General features: G+C 41.5%; 1 protein-coding gene across 2 annotated transcripts in view; it reads left to right on the top strand.

The window, feature by feature from the left end:
- The window catches only part of atp1a2a (ATPase Na+/K+ transporting subunit alpha 2a), a 141,526-nt gene that overhangs the window by 58,325 nt on the left and 65,645 nt on the right, over positions 1-17,556 (top strand). For both annotated transcript variants that reach the window (XM_057857117.1, XM_057857118.1), the window contains exons 8-10: positions 1,076-1,344; positions 5,111-5,309; positions 6,146-6,255. In XM_057857117.1, coding sequence (XP_057713100.1) covers positions 1,076-1,344; positions 5,111-5,309; positions 6,146-6,255 — 578 coding nt within the window. The remainder of the gene's footprint in view (positions 1-1,075; positions 1,345-5,110; positions 5,310-6,145; positions 6,256-17,556) is intronic.

Genomic DNA, 17,556 nt, shown 5'->3' with positions numbered 1-17,556 from the left:
GGCTAATATCATCGTCCACTGAATATGGTATGCCCGGTGGTGGCTCTGTTGTACAGTTAACGTCTTTAGTGGGGCAATTAACGTCTTTAGTGGGGCAAACTGAAACTCCACCCACCATTTTGGCATTGCTCTCTGGAGTATCATGGTCCACATCTTCAATCCTTGGTTCTCGCTAAGTAGTTGTTATCACTTTTGAAAGCTGTGGTTTGAAAAAATTACGAATATCCATCTTGCATCTTCTGTCCTCAGATGGTTTTGGCTAAGCAAAGCAAATGACCATCTCTAAGGTGTTCATTGTAAAAAAAAAAAAAAAAATACTGTATATATATTTGCTCATTTCATTTCCGCGTATGAGAGGGTGACCCAAAAAAAAAAAAAAAACTTTGTGACAATCCAATAAAACCAAAGGCGCTGGAAGAAAAATAAGAAGAAACAATTATTTGCAACTTTCAATTGAAAATTGGCATTTAATTGGCATCCTCTTGCATGAATGATTTTTTGAAATCTGCTGTTGACCACTGTTATAAGATTTTTGCATATTGGCAGACATGAGCAAGTGGCACCACTGCGAGACTGACCTTGAGCAAGTAAACAATGTGCTATTTTAGTAATCATGATGAATTCAGGATGAAATTCACAGTATTCTAGTTCAGATGAGGAATCGATGAGGAAACTCAACAGAAGATTTCAAGAATGCATTCGTACAAGAGGACGCCATTAAACGGATCAACATTAAAAAAAAAAAATTCTATCGTTGTTTCTTAAATGGCATGTTTTAAGGTTTCAATTGCTATAAATAAAGTGTTTTTTCTTCCATCGCTCTTGGTTTTATTGAATTGTTAAAAAGTTCCTATTTTTTTGGGTCACCTTGTAGCTTTTGTAACTAAAGTCTTCCAAACAGTTGAAGGTTCGTGTGACCTATGGTCGGTGCGCCACAGGTTCCTAGGCTTATTCAAAACACCATTAGCAGGATCTTCTTATAAAGGATCATGGAAATAAATATAGACGATTATTATCACTGCGCAGTTTAGGCATTCTGTTCTGGAAGTTCTCTCTCTCCAATCCCTCGATTCAGGCACGGCACGCGGCGTGGTAATCGCTACGGGGGACCGCACGGTGATGGGCCGCATCGCTACCCTGGCGTCGGAGCTTGAGGTGCGACGCACGCCCATCAACATCGAGATTGAACACTTCATCCACATCATCACGGGGGTCGCAGTCTTTTTGGGAGTCAGCTTCTTTGTGCTCTCCTTCATCCTGGGCTACACCTGGCTGGAAGCGGTCATCTTCCTCATCGGCATTATCGTGGCCAACGTGCCCGAAGGCCTCCTGGCCACCGTGACTGTAAGTGTAATGTGTTTCTGGCTTACGATGGACATTTTAGAGCTTTAGTTATTCCAAGGGCTCATTTGCACACCAATTTCTTTTAGAAATGCATGAATTATGAAATCCTTGGTCAAGATTTTTTTCTGATGGGTTTTTATTCTGCTTAGGACATATAAAAATGTTCAATTTTTATTTTTCAAAAATATTTTCTTCATGAAGTTAAAGACATGTCCAATCCAGTGGACTCCATGCGTCTGCACACTCAACAAATACATAATCAACAATAAAATAATGTAAATTTATGATTAAAAAATTAATCAACGTGCATTCTAATGTGAATATAAATATATATATATAATAAATTTCTTTTTATGCTTTTATAAACAACTCAACAATTTCAACAATTTTTGGGAAATTTCAACACTTTCAACACCATAGGCCTGAATAAGCATTGAATAAGCATACATAAAGTCCACTTCATTGGACATGTGGTTAATCGTAAATTTCTATATACAGTGGGGAGAACAAGTATTTCATACACTGCCGATTTTGCTGGTTTTCCCACTTGCAAGCCATGTAGAGGTCTGTAATTTGTATCATAAGTTCTCTTCAACTGTGAGGGACGGAATCTAATACAAAAAAACAGAAAATCACGTTGTATGATTTTTAAATAATAAATTTGCATTTAATTGCATGAAATAAGTATTTGATACATCACAAAAATCGAACTTAATATTTGGTACACAAACCTTTGTTTGCTATTACAGATACCAAACGTTTCCTGTACTCCTTGACAAGGTTTGCACACACTGCAGCAGGGATTTTGGCCCACTCCTCCATGCAGATTTTCTCCAGAGCCTTCAGGTTTCGGGGCTGCTGCCGGGCAACACAGACTTTCACCTCCCTCCATCGAATTTCTATCGGGTTCAGATCTGGTGACTGGCTAGGCCACTCCAGGACCTTAAAATGCTTCTTACGGAGCCACTCTTTAGTTGCCTTGGCTGTGTGCTTTGGGTCGTTGTCATGCTGGAAGATCCAGCCACGACCCATCTTCAGGGCTCTCACTGAAGGAAGGAGGTTGTCAGCCAAGATCTGGCGATACATAGCCCCATCCATCTTCCCCTCATTACGGTGCAGTCGTCCTGTACCCTCGGCAGAGAAGCAGCCCCAAAAAAATGACGTTTCCTCCTCCATGTTTCACGGTTGGGATGGTGTTCTTGGGGTTGTAAATTGACGGTCATTCTGCCTCGTTCTGGGGCTCCATGCAAGATCCCACCTCATGGGGCATCACTGATCATGAGGAAGGTGAGGGGTCAGCCCAGAACTACACGGCAGGACATGGTCAATGACCTGAAGAGAGCTGGAACCACAGTTTCGGAGAAAACCATCGGAAACACATTACGCCGTCATGGATTAAAATCCTACAGCACACGCAAGGTCCCGCTGCTGAAGCCAGTGCATGTCCAGACACGTCTGAAGTTTGCCACTGACCATCTGGATGATCCAGAGGAGCAATGGGAGAAGGTCATGTGGTTGGATGAGACCAAAATTGAACTTTTTGGTCTAAACTCGGCTCGCCTTGTTTGGAGGAAAAAGAAGGATGAGTACAACCCCAAGAACACCATCCCAACTGTAAAACATGGAGGAGGAAATGTCATTTTTTTGGGGCTGCTTCTCTGCCAAGGGTACAGGACGACTGCTCCGTAATGAGGGGAGGATGGATGGGGCTATGTATCGCCAGATCTTAGCTGACAACCTCCTTCCTTCAGTGAGAGCCCTGAAGATGGGTCGTGGCTGGGTCTTCCAGCATGACAACGACCCAAAGCACACAGCCAAGGCAACTAAAGAGTGGCTCCGTAAGAAGCATTTTAAGGTCCTGGAGTGGCCTAGCCAGTCACCAGATCTGAACCCGATAGAAATTCGATGGAGGGAGGTGAAAGTCTGTGTTGCCCGCCAGCAGCCCCGAAACCTGAAGGCTCTGGAGAAAATCTGCATGGAGGAGTGGGCCAAAATCCCTGCTGCAGTGTGTGCAAACCATGTCAAGGACTACAGGAAATGTTTGGTATCTGTAATAGCAAACAAAGGTTTGTGTACCAAATATTAAGTTCGATTTTTGTGATGTATCAAATACGTATTTCATGCAATTAAATGCAAATTTATTATTTAAAAATCATACAACGTGATTTTCTGTTTTTTTGTATTAGATTCCGTCCCTCACAGTTGAAGAGAACTTATGATACAAATTACAGACCTCTACATGCTTTGCAAGTGGGAAAACCAGCAAAATCAGCAGTGTATCAAATACTTGTTCTCCCCACTGTATTATACACAAAATTTCATATTTCCAACAGATATCATCTTTCCCTAGATGTTACTGCATACCATGTATATATATGTATTTTTTTCCCCACTGTAGCTCATCAGGCATAGAAGTATTGACAGGTTATGCCGGTTGTAGTCGACACGGGTGGCAGGTTGTTGGCTATCTTTGATTCAGAGGATATTTACTTGCAGTTACACCAACTGACCACTGAATTGACTTCAATAGAGTATAGCACTAGAGAACACTCTTGAGGTTGCTATGCAGTTAAACCATGGAAACCAATGCATTAAAGAGAAATGTACGTTTCAGTAGATGTCCACTGTAGTGGCCACTATGCACCAGTAGTGGATGAAGTACAGTGGTTCAATGGTTTTGAAAGTAGTTTCTTAACTTGAAAATTCTGGAGAGACACGTTTTCCATCTAAATGTTCCTTATCCATCCATCCAACCCCCCCCTGCCCCCCCCCCCAAAATTCAGGCATAAGTCTTTTATAATGCATAAAAATGCATCAAAAATATGTAACAAAAACATGGTACATTAAATAGATGTTAAATTATTGCACAATAAACATAAAATCTGAGTTGTACATAATGTAAAAAAAAATAAATAAAAACAAGAATAAAGAATAAAAGTTAATACACTCATGTAAAGCTGACCCTGGAGCAAGCGGAAGATAATTGATGGATGGATGGATGGCTAGATATTAAATATATAAAGAGTAAAGCAAAAAAAAAAAAAAAAAGTCATTACGGTCCAATTGCACCAATTTAAGGTTTTTCTCCAGGGTATCTCCAAAGCTGCAAAGAAAAAATTATTTCGCTCGTAGGTTTTCCCACAAAAGCCTCAAAACCCATGTGTGAAGATACAAAGACAAAAGAAGTTATTTGGTTTTGGTTCAATGCAGCAATTTCAGGCTGATGTTGACAATTTTTGCTTTCCTTCAAAAGCTTATCCCAGAAGAAAAACTCAACTTTCTAAGGTCAGAAGTGATGTAACCGCTTTAATGAAGTGTTCTCAAAGCCATTTTCCCTTGGCAACATGAAAATGAATTGCAATTTATATTATTAGCAGACCAACCAAAATGTCTCAAGAAGTCATTTAGTAAAAGCACGTTTGCCATTTTAATTTTACACTACCATTTAGGGGTCCATTTCCAAGGATTCTCCAAATTTCAACCGTTGATACTCAACAGTCATTAGGCATTAAACTCCTGATTCTTTCCCCAGTTTTCTTGATTGTGTCGAAATGACAACTTAATTCCTAGTTGCTAACTTGGAACAAAGACATGACTATGTGATGGCATGTGGCAGCCTGCTCTGATGAATTTCTATTAAATGAGCGAATGTGCTTTGATGCATTCCACTAGCATATTGAGCGTGTGTGTCAGCCATATACAGTATTTATGTCCCAGATGGCCCACCTTGCTCCACTCCTGTTTATCCACCTTTTTCTCCCGCCAGGTGTGCCTGACCCTGACGGCCAAGCGCATGGCCAAGAAGAACTGCTTGGTGAAAAACCTGGAGGCCGTGGAGACTCTAGGCTCGACCTCTACCATCTGTTCGGACAAGACGGGCACGTTGACGCAGAACCGCATGACCGTCGCCCACATGTGGTTCGACAACCAGATCCACGAGGCCGATACCACCGAGGACCAGAGCGGTAGGTGGGAGGGACGCCGGGGTAGGGAAGGAGGAAGGGAGGGGGAGCTTGTAACCACCTGCCGAAATTCATCTGCTCAGCGTTCACTCACGAAGCGAGCGAGGCTGCTGCAGTGCACGCCGCCGCGGCCATTAATTGAACCGCAGCAGCAGGCGGCAGGGAGAGGGGGGGTGTGCCGCCTTTCCTGAGTTCCCCAAGTAACATTGCGTCTTTGATGCATAACAATGAGCCAGGTAACCTGCCGAGAGCCACTGAGAGTACTTGGGTAATGCTTGTTCTTAGCATAAAATATCTGACAAATTTTTATTCAAAATGTCAGTGAATGATCTCTGCCAGGCTTCCCAATCCAAATGGATTACACGTTTATCGTAATCAATGAGTCAGCAATCCTAATTTGAAAGAAACCATGACCTAAATTTCATGTAAAAAAAAGATGCAAGAAAAAGATTTGGTATGAAAATGGCAGTACTCTCACCAACCCATCTGTCTTTGCGCACATTCTGCCTGGGAATTCTGCAATCTGGAGCAAAATGAAAAATGAATGCAGGGGGCACACATGCTGAAGTGAAGGTCATTTTCTCAAAGATTGCTTTATATATATATATATATATCTGTAACAGGGTAATATCATACAAATGTTCAAATGTGTGTCTTTCTTCAAAGTGGGGTATTGAAAAATCCCAGTGAAAAATAGTTATTGTTGTGACTATCTTGAAGTACACCGGAGCCGTTCTGTGGGATCTGGGAATTGGATGCGAGCATACATATTGCATGAATCCACCATTGGAGAAATAATCATAAAAAGTGTCTCACGCAACTGAACGCTGTACTTGCAGGGTCAGGTTTTGACAAGAGTTCCTCGACGTGGGCTGCGTTGTCCCGTGTGGCCGCCTTGTGCAACCGGGCCGATTTCAGAGCAGGACAGGAGCAAGTCGCCATTTTGAAGGTGTGATGCACTTGGGTTTTGTATGACTAAGGCTTGATTTATGCTTCTGCGTTCTGTTGATGGCGGAGCGATGGCGCAGACCCTACGTCGTTATTGAGCATTCGAAGTTTTGCGTCAAGGGATTGCGTTGCGCTTTAATTCGCTTTGTCTTTGTACGGTTTTGGGGGACTCCTCCGATCATAGACAGCAATGGCAACAGAGATGGAACGCGTGTATTTGGAGCAGCAGCGAATCAATACTGAGCAACAAATGTTGTTAATACAAATATCAAAGATTAGGCGACACAGCAGACGTTTGCGGAAGTATTTGAATGTTTGAAAATGCCGGTGTAGGTACACGAGCCGCTCAGGGTGCAGAATAGGGGTGTGACAAAATATCGAAATGGTGATATATCGTGATACTTTGTATCTCAAAAGGTTATCGATATGCTCCTGCAAGAATCGAAATATCATTTCAAAAAGGTGTCAATGTCTAAAAAACTGGGACTTAGACTGGGAACGTTCGTTCATTCGAAACTAGAGCGTTCACAGTCATTCTGTCAGATTTTCAGGGCATTTATAGGTCACTTGCTGTTCATTTTAGGGCATTTCTAGGTCATTTCCTGTTGAGTTTGAGTCACTGCCTTTTCATTTGGGTGATTTCCAGGTCTTTAACACAAAATGAACAGGAATTGACCCATAAAATACCCCAAAATCAACAGGAAGTAACTGAAAATCAACAGGTAAATGACCTTAAATGGCCCAAAATTACCTCATTGCCTGGCATTGGCTCCTACTGACGGCCATAGACGTTCAATCCGTTTGATGACTTCAAACGGATTGGACGTGTACTAGTGATAAACTCATTCCAATTCAAAGCAGAAGCTTGTTTTTCTGTTTATTAGTTGTTTTTAGAATATCTTAGAATGATTTCCTGACCAATGTATCAATAATCGTTGTATCGCCATATTGTCAGATCATCGTTATCGTGCGCTTTGTATCGCAAACATTATCGTATCGTGAGGTACCAAGAGGTTCCCACTCCTAGTGCACAATCTGCTCGGGAGGCCTGCGCCTGCTGATGACATCACAACAACGCTTGTGTAGCATTCGGGGAAATGTGGGAAGTTGGACTTTTCCAACCTCCGACCAGGAAAAATATAACTGGAACGCCACTCAAACTGGGAGTTCCTCGACGAGAAGTCGGCGGGGAAAAAAGTAGGACTTCACGAGTTGCTTTAATCTGATGTCACTCGACAAAATGTTGCTCAAAACCGTATTGATGACACAATAATGAAGGTAAATGGAGCCTTTTTGAGGCGCCATGTATTTTTTGTCACACAGTATATTAGCTTAATGAACTGATTATTTTAATATTGGTTTGAGATGAACAGTGATGAGCCCTGATATTTAATGTCTGAGAGACAAGTGTGCGCAGATTTTTGCTCATTTTTTTAACTTTCACATTTAATTGTTAATAATCATCTCTGTGTGTGATATCAACAATCGCTTTAAATACGCATTTTTAAACTGGCACTTTTAAGCAAATGCATCACTTTGACGCTCAAGAACAACGATCACACTTTTTAACAGGCATTTTACAGGAGAGCACGGCTCTCAGGCGTGCATTTTGACTCTTCGGCCAATCATATCGCGAGTCCATCACTGTCAAGCACAGGCCCCCGAGCAGATTGTGCACCCCAAGGGGATCGCGCACCTACGCCGGTGTTGTACCAGCACCGGCGTTGTTGTGCTGAACTGGAAACAACGTTCTGAGTGGACCAATCACAGTCCTATGACGTTCACATCACAACGCGTTGGCGTGATGCGTAGTCAGAAATTTTGGGAGGCGCACGCCAGGCTTTGGCTTAGGGTCCAAATCGGTGTCTGCGTTAACGGCGTGAGATTTTTAATAAGTAAGTAGTAATTTGGGGCTGGAAAACATGTCTAACTTGATGTATCTTAGTTAATTCAAATTAGGAAAAAAAAAACATATATTTTTTTGTATCTTCTGTGTTCTTTCGGCGTTTTTTTCAGACATGCGCAGATCTTCCTCGTCTATTTCATGCTTTTCTGACACCAAAACATTTCCGCACATTTCCACGGTGAACTGCGCTGTAAACCAGAGATCTCTTTAATACCTTCACTTACTTTACTTCACATCAGTTTTTGATAAGTAAATATTTTACTCTTTTATAAAGTTTTGCGTTGCCCTGTTGTGTGTAGCAACGCGACGGTCCATAAAAGAGTAAAATATTGTAGCGACTGTTATTTATCTGTTCTGCCGCAATGGATGATGGGCTGTGGTGGTAACCACGACTGAGAGCAGTGATTTCTGTTGTTATGTCATGTGTGTTCTGTTCAATTAAATGTGTTGTTTCTAGGGGTTGTGTGGTAATGGGGCACCAGAACAACAAATGTTGAAAACAAAAGCCAGTCTGTCAATCTTCTCCATGTCGCTCGCCACAATATTGACTTTAAAAATCGATGTGAAGTTACTGAAGGTGTTGAAGGGAGCGCTGGTTCTAAGGTTATACTACTGATTGTTCATTTCACACCAAGCATTAACAAATCATTCAGCGGCGTGTCAAGAGCTAATGTCTCCTGTGTCTTAAAATGATTGTTGCACATTTTAAATTAGTTTAATTTCACTGAATTAATCAATTAAATGTTCTCTATTTATTTTGGGGTAGGGCCATTACTGTTTGAAAATGTGTTATTAATTAAATTAGCACGTGCTGTTTATACTGTATTGACTTATTTCAGGTAAAAGAAAATGCAGTTCACCTGCATATGACGAATGAGCAGCACTACAGCTAACTTCGTATCACATCAGTAATGGAAGCTCACAATAAGTAAGTTTCTGTAATATACCGTATTTGCCCGAATATATGACGGTGTTTTTTCCATTGAAATAAGACTGAAAGAGGGTTTCGTCTTATATTCGCGGTCTAGGCATTATATCCATTCACGCCGCTAGATAGCACCAGATATAATTGAAGCGATGTTCTGTCATGACAGATCTCAGCAACTCTCAAATTGAACCAGTTTGCATTATTTTATTGCAATGTTTATCCTTATTCAGATTTGTTTCAAGACTACAGTTACAGTTAGACTTCACTTTGAGCGTCAATGCAGTTATTGCAATTTTGTTGTTTTATCACAATAGATTGATTTATTTACATTCCAAAACCCAGAAGCCATTCATTTACAAATGTGATTGCACGTTAGTTTACATATTTACATGTTCAGATATTAAGATTTGAATGAGGCAAAATAACATGCTTTCTCTTTCAAATCAATTGTTATAATCATTTGTTTCAGATGTACTGTAATTATTTTCTGTATAAAAATTAATTTGGTGTTCAAAAAGTCTTTTTTCCAAACTTGAGTCTTGAAAAAGACGGGGTCGTCTTATAATCAGGGCCATCTTATATTAGGGCCAATATGGTAATTCATTCAAGTTATTTTGAGGACTGCAAACTCAAAAAAAAAAAAAAAAAAAAATTTTTTTTACTACAATAGAGGTATTAAAGTGATCCTCTACCTTAAATAAATGTAGGCTGTAATAAACCACAATTGTTCTCTTGTACTAAAATATGTTGTTAGAAACACAAAAAATGTTAAATCAATGGCAATATTTTATAATATTTACTACATATTTTGACAGTTAGTTGGCGCCATGGTTTGCGGGCTCGCAGTGATGACGTCATTGGGATCTTTCCAAATGTGTAGCGTGTTCACCAGTTGCTTATTGCTGCCTGAACTTGCGAAGTAAAATGCCACGATGTGCTGCTTTTGGATGCAATATCCAGTCAAAGAGAAACAAGGGGAGTGAAGTGAGTGGTCAAGGTGGAATTATTATTTTTAGTGAATAGTGAATTAGTCCCACCGCGTCTGCAACATTGGTTTCGGATCTATTTTTTTTATTCGTCGGTCCCACAGCGGCTTTTCGGATCAGTCTATTTTGAGGAATCGACAGCCTGATCGCGGCTGCAACTTTACCATGGGATCGGTCTAATTCCTGGATCTTCGAGTGAGTAAAAAACGCGGATTTGGATTAATATTGCTATCTTTTTTGTTGACTGTTCTTCGTGGGAGTTTTCCCCAAATCATACCAAATAATCAAAGCACTATGGCACGCTACAGTGACGACAGTGACTCTGACATGGACCTTACAACAATGTTGGAGTTCGTCAGGGAACGCGTGTTTGCATACTGCTGAGCTCCCGAGTGAAGAGTGGTCAAGGTGGAAATATTATTTTTTGTGAATGAAATTTGCATAGGTGGAAGCTTCTCCCCTTTTTGGTACTTTTATTCACGTATCCTACCTACCTTGCGTTACAATGTACAAGACATGGATTACATAAGGTGTGAAGGTGTGCTCTTTTGCCTGTACTGTATGTAAAGCACACGACAGCTCTGGATGCTAACAATCCACATAATTATATTGGGATAAGGTTGAAAACGCAATATGCTTACCTTGAATATCTGCTAATAAAACCGGAGTTCCCAACAGCATACACTCTCGCTCCCAACCGGAGTTCCCAACAGCATACGCTCTCTTGCTCTGTTGTCATTGAGACTTTTGCTCAACTTTTGTCTTATCAGGTATTTGCTGCATGCATTTTTCCCTGAAGCCCGTCTTGTGAACGGCCGACAGTGCTGTCCTGCTCCTCACTTTTCAGATCTGGTTCAAATAGGAAGGGTAGAACCGACGACATGTTGGGAAAGCTAACGAGTGACACGCTGGAATTCCGGCAACGGGCCCGGTGACGTCACGCACTGCGACGTAACGAGTGGCGACCTATCACTTAAAATAATTTTACAAACTTTATTAAAACAAAAACATTAAGAGGGGTTTCAATATCGAATTATTATAACTCATACTAACATTTATCTTTTAAGAATTGTCTTAAAAATAGAGGATCCCTTTAAGGTTAATTTAAGTTCTTAAAACTTGAAAAAATTAAGTAAATTGTAGCTAATTAATGTAAGTAACATAAATTACCTTTTGTAAAGCAGCAATTTTACATTTTTTTTTTTTTTAATGTAAAGTGAACTTATCACATTTTACAGTGTGCTACATATTCATCAATAATAGCTAACAAACTATAAACTGCTCAATTAGCTCCTTTTAAAACTTTTTACAGAAAGCCGCCACTGAGAGCATGCCTAACCTTATATAGTATTGGGGAGGAGGGCATTAAGAAAGTATTCTGGAGGATCCTGTATTTGCACAAAAAAAATCCTGCCAGGTAAGCAGACATAAGTGTTTCTTGTTATAACTCAGAGATTCAGCACATAATTATCATTTTATGCATGTTTTCAGCACTTATTTTTAAACATATTTTCTGTATTTAGGGAAAAAAAATCATCAAAATGACTGGTGTGTCTCTTTAAAATTAGAGTGAAGACTGTGCTGTAAGCAAGCAGCGTCACTGAACTTCAGGAAGTAGACATACAAGTTTAACTCTTAAAACTAATCAAAACAGTTCTTTCCAAAACTGAATTTTGTGAACAGTACCTAATTTTTTTCTCTTGTGCTCCTAGTCTATTAAAATAGCCCAATTGGGTGAGTACCTGTCCAATCGGGCATTAATGATGTGAAGTCCTGCGCATCATGCCTGCCATGCCTTTTTCTACTTGTACCTCTACCATGATAAAATGTTATTGTTAGTGTTGCGGGACACAGGTTCCACAAATAGTATTTGAAATGTATTGCATATATACTGTATTATATATGTATATTAGGAGTGTGACAAAATATCGAAATGGTGATATACCGTGATACTCTGCATTCCAGAAGTTTATCAATACGCTCTTCCGAAAAATCGAGACATCGTTTTATAAAGTTGTCAATGTTTAAAAAAAAACAACAACAAAATACAATAGGATCTAACAGGATGCTACCAAAATCTTCAACCATGACAATGTCTCAGTTAACTATGGCTGCCATTGGTGACGGTCAACAGCCAATCCATAATGACGGGCTAATTAACGTTCGTCCATTTGAAACCAGAGCATTTACAATCACTCTTTCCAATTTTCGGAGCATTTGCAGGTCACTTTCTGATCATTTATGGCTGCCACCCTCCCAATTCAAATGGATGGGATGTCTACTAATGATAAACTTACAGCAGAAAGATGGAAATACTGTGGTACCTCTACATACAAAGTTAATTAGTTTCAGGACCTTGTTTGTAAGTTGAAATGGTCGTATGTCTAACAGGGTTTTCTCATAAGAATACATTAGAATTGCATTAATTCGTTCCACAGCCCGAAAACCTACACTAAATTCTTAATAAATACTGATGTTACCATTGCAAATATCAACTACAAAGAGCAAAACAAACAAATTATTATTAAAATTGTAATAATTATAATAATAGTAATAATAATAATACCTGTACTAATGTAACAAACCGGGATCTAACGTGGCGGACGCTTTTTGCTGTACCTGAACGCTGTTGTGTTCATGTAATATAAGAGTCCTATAGAGGGCGCTATCCCAAGTGCTGTGGCAGGATAGAACTAAGGGTCGGGGAGAAGAAGTGTTCAGTGCATGCAATAAGAAATAAAGCTGCGTCCTGTTCTGTTCAATCCTACTGTGTGGTAAATGTCTAATAACCCCACACAACAAAGTGGCGACGAGGCAAGTAGTGAGGACGAAATGGCTTTACTCTCCTTGCAACCTCCTGCGGTTTTCCTGGAGTGCCCGGGTGAACCAAAGATCGCATTCGAAGCGTGGAAAAAGTTGTACGACAACTATTTGCTTGCTATCGGGGGACATAACTTTCCCGCGGAGAGGAAGAGAGCCTTGATTATTCACTGCTTGGGAACAGAAGGACAACGAATCTACAGCACTTTGCCACTCGATACTGATGACTTCACAGGGACTGTGAGCGCTTTGGAAAAATACTTTTCTCCGAAAGTGAATGTTGTCGCCGAGAGGTACCGTTTTCGCCAGCGGGCACAAGCGGTGGGTGAGTCTACAGATCACTACGTTGCGGCATTGCGTGAGCTCGTTAAACATTGTGGATTTGGCAACATCGAGAATGAGATGCTGCGCGACCAACAATCCGCGCATACGTGAAAGACTGCTAATGGAGGAGACTTTGACTCTAGAAAGAACACTGGACATAGCTCAGCATATTGAAGCTGCTATAGCCAATGCAAAGGCCATTATGGAGAGCGATACTTCAAAAGATGTTGCCGCGGTGCACGTGAAAAAGAAGGGCAATTTCAAAACAAAGTGGAGCAAGTCAAAGATGGACGGGAAAAGCAAGTCAAAGATGGACGGAAAAGGCAACACATGCTACCGTTGTGGGTCTGAAAACCATCTTGCTAATGATAAATCTTGTCCTGCTAAAGACTGCAAATGTAAAATGTGTGGAAAAATAGGGCATTATTCTCGCGTTTGTAAATCCTCTGCTAAGCCTGTAAATGAAGTGTCTAATGATAGTGATGACGTGATTGTGCCTGAAATTACTGTCTTGGCTGTGAACAGTGGTATTGACATTTCTAAGTTAATGTGTACTGCTACTATTACTGCACCTACTGCTCAGGCTTGTGATATTGAGATGCTTATTGATACAGGGTCAGGTGTTTCTATACTGCCTAGTGATGTGTACCGTAATCACTTTAGTTTGAGTAAGCTAAATGAACCCAAAGTGCAACTGGTTACATATTCTAAAGATAAATTGAATGTGTTAGGGTGTCTTAAAGCTGAAGTTACTTACCATAACAAGAGTGCTACTACTGATTTTTACATTGTCAAAACGGGAACACCTATACTTGGTATGGACCTTGTTGCTGCTCTTGAGTTGGAGATAAAAGGAGGACAGTTGCTATCTGACAGTGCTACGGTCTGTGCAACCCTTCATCAAACTGAAGCCTCAACCAAACAAACAGTGAAAGCTCCAGTTGCGTTTGGATGTGCAAAAGACTTTGTTCACAAGGTAAAGATACGGCCAGAAGTCAAGCCAGTTCAACAAAAGCTCCGCCGATTACCTCTTTCAGTGCGTGATGCTGTGTCAAGTGAACTAAAAAACCTGGAAGAAAACGGAATTATCGAGAGAGTTGATGCATCTGAGTGGGTATCCCCAATCGTAGTCACCCAGAGGAAAACTGGTGGCATTCGTATGTGTGTGGACTTGAGGGAACCGAACAAATCTGTCGTTGTAGATGGGCATCCTCTGCCGTTGATTGAGGACATAATGTCTGAGCTGAGTGGTGCTGTAATGTTTTCTACCCTAGATCTCAAATCCGCGTATCATCAACTGAAGCTGCATGAAGATAGCAGAGGGCTAACTGCTTTTGTGACACACGACGGACTGTTCCAATATTGCAGAGTTCCATACGGTCTTAGCTCCGCCCCTGCCGCGTTTCAGAAGATGATGTCAATGATCCTCAGTGGACTTAAAGGTGTACAGTGCTACCTTGATGATGTCATCGTCTATGGAACTTCTGAAGCGGCGCATGATGAAAATTTGAAGGCTGTGCTACGTAAAATAAACAATGCAGGCCTGAGACTGAACATGGACAAATGCAAATTTCGTCAAACTACTCTGAGTTTTCTTGGCTGCAAGATTGGCCCGGATGGTCTGCTGCCAGATGATTCTCACGTAACTGCAATTCTGAATGCTCCGCCTCCTACTGACCTTGCTACGCTGCGCTCATTCCTGGGGCTGACAACCTGGTACAATAAATTTGTTCCCAACTATGCTGATGTTGTGGAGCCCTTAAGAGCTTTATTGAGAAAGAACAGTACATTTAAATGGAATGATGAATGTCAAGTGAGTTTTGACCAAGTCATACGTCTGATTGTGAACAACCCTGCACTAGCACTATTTGATCCCGACAAGTCTACCATAGTATCTACTGATGCTTCCGACTATGGACTTGGAGCCGTCCTTACTCAAATGGACAACAATGGTGAAGAACGTACTGTGGCTTTTGGCTCTCGCAGTCTGTCGGATGCTGAAAGAAAGTATTCCATTGTCGAGAAGGAAGCGCTAGCATGCGTTTGGTCTGTTGAAAAGTGGCGAACATGGCTCTGGGGAAGAAAATTCCTTCTGCGCACCGATCATCGAGCGTTAACTACACTCCTCACGACCAAAGGGAACAACCGCGCTGGCCTAAGGATAGCCAGGTGGTCTGCTCGTTTGATGGAGTTTGACTATAATGTCGAATATAGAAAAGGATCACTGAACAATGTTGCTGACTGCCTATCGAGACTCCCACTACCAGAGACGGATGCCGCATATGCTGAGAATGTGGAGTCTGTTGCTACCATTCTCACTGACCTAAGTGCTGTTTCTGAGGATGACTTTCAGTCCGCCTGCCGCGCCTGCCCGGTGCTAACAAAGCTGCGCGCTCAGATAAAGAGGGGCTGGCCTTCAAAGAAGACAGCGCTTGATCCTGAATTACAGCCCTACAATCTGATTAGAGATGAGCTTGTGGTCATTGAGGACTGTGTCATCAGAGGCACTCATCGTTTACTTGTGCCTGAGTCCATGCAGAAAAGGCTCATTGATATCGCTCATGAGACACACCAAGGCATTGTTAGGACAAAACAACGCCTCAGAGAACTGTATTGGTGGTACAAGATGGACTCACAAATACAGACATTTGTTAAAAACTGTACAACCTGCCGTCAGAACGACAAAACAACCATAACCCATGATGCTCCGCTTCATCCTGTACCTCTGCCAGCCGCTGCCTGGGAGAAGGTTTCAGTGGACATTGTGGGCCCGTTCGAGATAGCACCTGCTGACTGTAGGTTTGCTATAACACTAGTTGATTACTATAGCAAATGGCCTGAAGTGGCTTTCACTCCCCGTACTGACACCGCTACTGTGATTCAGTTCCTGACCAATATTTTCTGTCGAGAGGGGAATCCAAGAGAGCTGGTCAGTGATAACGGACCTCAGTTCGTCTCCACTGAGTTTGCCGAGTTCCTCAAGAAAAGGGAGATTATACACTTGAAATCATCGGTATACTACCCGAGAGCTAATGGTGAGGTAGAACGTTTTAACCGTGTTATCAAAGACTGTTTACAGTCCGCTACAATCCAAAAGCAACCATGGAAAACATTCCTGAGAACATTCCTGATGGACTACAGAGCAACACCTCATTCCACCACTGGAGTATCCCCTTCAGAACTGCTCCATGGACGTCGAATGAGAACAAAGCTGGTAATTAAAGAGATGCCTGTACCGTCCACAGATGATCACACTATGCGTGAAAGAGTCAAGCAAAAACAAATAAAATCAAAAGAATACACAGATGCTCACCGACATGCCAAAACAACAGCATTCCGGCCTGGTGACAAAGTTCGGGTAAGGAAGCCATGGAAAGTAAAGAAAGGAGACCGGAAGTTCACCAAACCAATGACTGTTGTGGCCAGGAAAAGTTCTAACAGTTACTTGCTAGATGATGGACGGGTCTGGAACACCTCACGCTTATCCAGATTGCCGGAGTTGAACCCAGAACCTAACTTGGACAATGCAATGGACTGTATTGAGCACGGGACTGACAAACCACCTGATCCTGAGTCTGGTTCTGCACCTAGGCCTACCAGGAATAGAAAACCACCAAGTTGGACCAAGGACTTTGTCATGTTTAAATGAGTGCAAAGGAATGCCTTATTTGTTTAACAGTTTAAGTTTGAGTTTTTGAGTTACATACTAAATACTGAGCAGTATACGTGAATGTTATTTTGATACATTGAGAGCTCATGGTATAAGTATCCTTTGTTGATAAGGGGAAGATGTTGTGTTCATGTAATATAAGAGTCCTATAGAGGGCGCTATCCCAAGAGCTGTGGCAGGATAGAACTAAGGGTCGGGGAGAAGAAGTGTTCAGTGCATGCAATAAGAAATAAAGCTGCGTCCTGTTCTGTTCAATCCTACTGTGTGGTAAATGTCTAATAACCCCACACAACAAACGCACCGCGTGGCTGACTTGATGGAGTGAATTTTGTTTATTTGCTGCGAGCGACACTAGGCGTGTTGTGTTGCACAAGTTGATGGCATAAATGATTAGCAACCTGACGAAGCTGGTGATTTATTTGGCGATGTTACCACAATAATAATTGCCACCTTAACTTATAAAGACTGGCAAACGGAGGAGGACCGCCCGGATCATAGACCGTCTACGGCTGCGTTGTTGAGCCATATCACGGATGCGCACTCCACGCTCATATTTTTCTATCATATCCATTAATATCCATCTACGTTTCAATGATAAGCATCACTTTTTTCCCCTTTTTTTTCACCACCTGCACCAACATGGTTGGAACCCATGTTGATTTTTCTCA

This window comes from Corythoichthys intestinalis, chromosome 14, assembly GCF_030265065.1.
Source record: "Corythoichthys intestinalis isolate RoL2023-P3 chromosome 14, ASM3026506v1, whole genome shotgun sequence".
In the NCBI taxonomy this organism is placed as follows: Eukaryota; Metazoa; Chordata; class Actinopteri; order Syngnathiformes; family Syngnathidae; genus Corythoichthys; species Corythoichthys intestinalis.
Note: the sequence above shows the minus strand (reverse complement) of the source record. Positions and strands in the feature narration are given on the sequence as shown.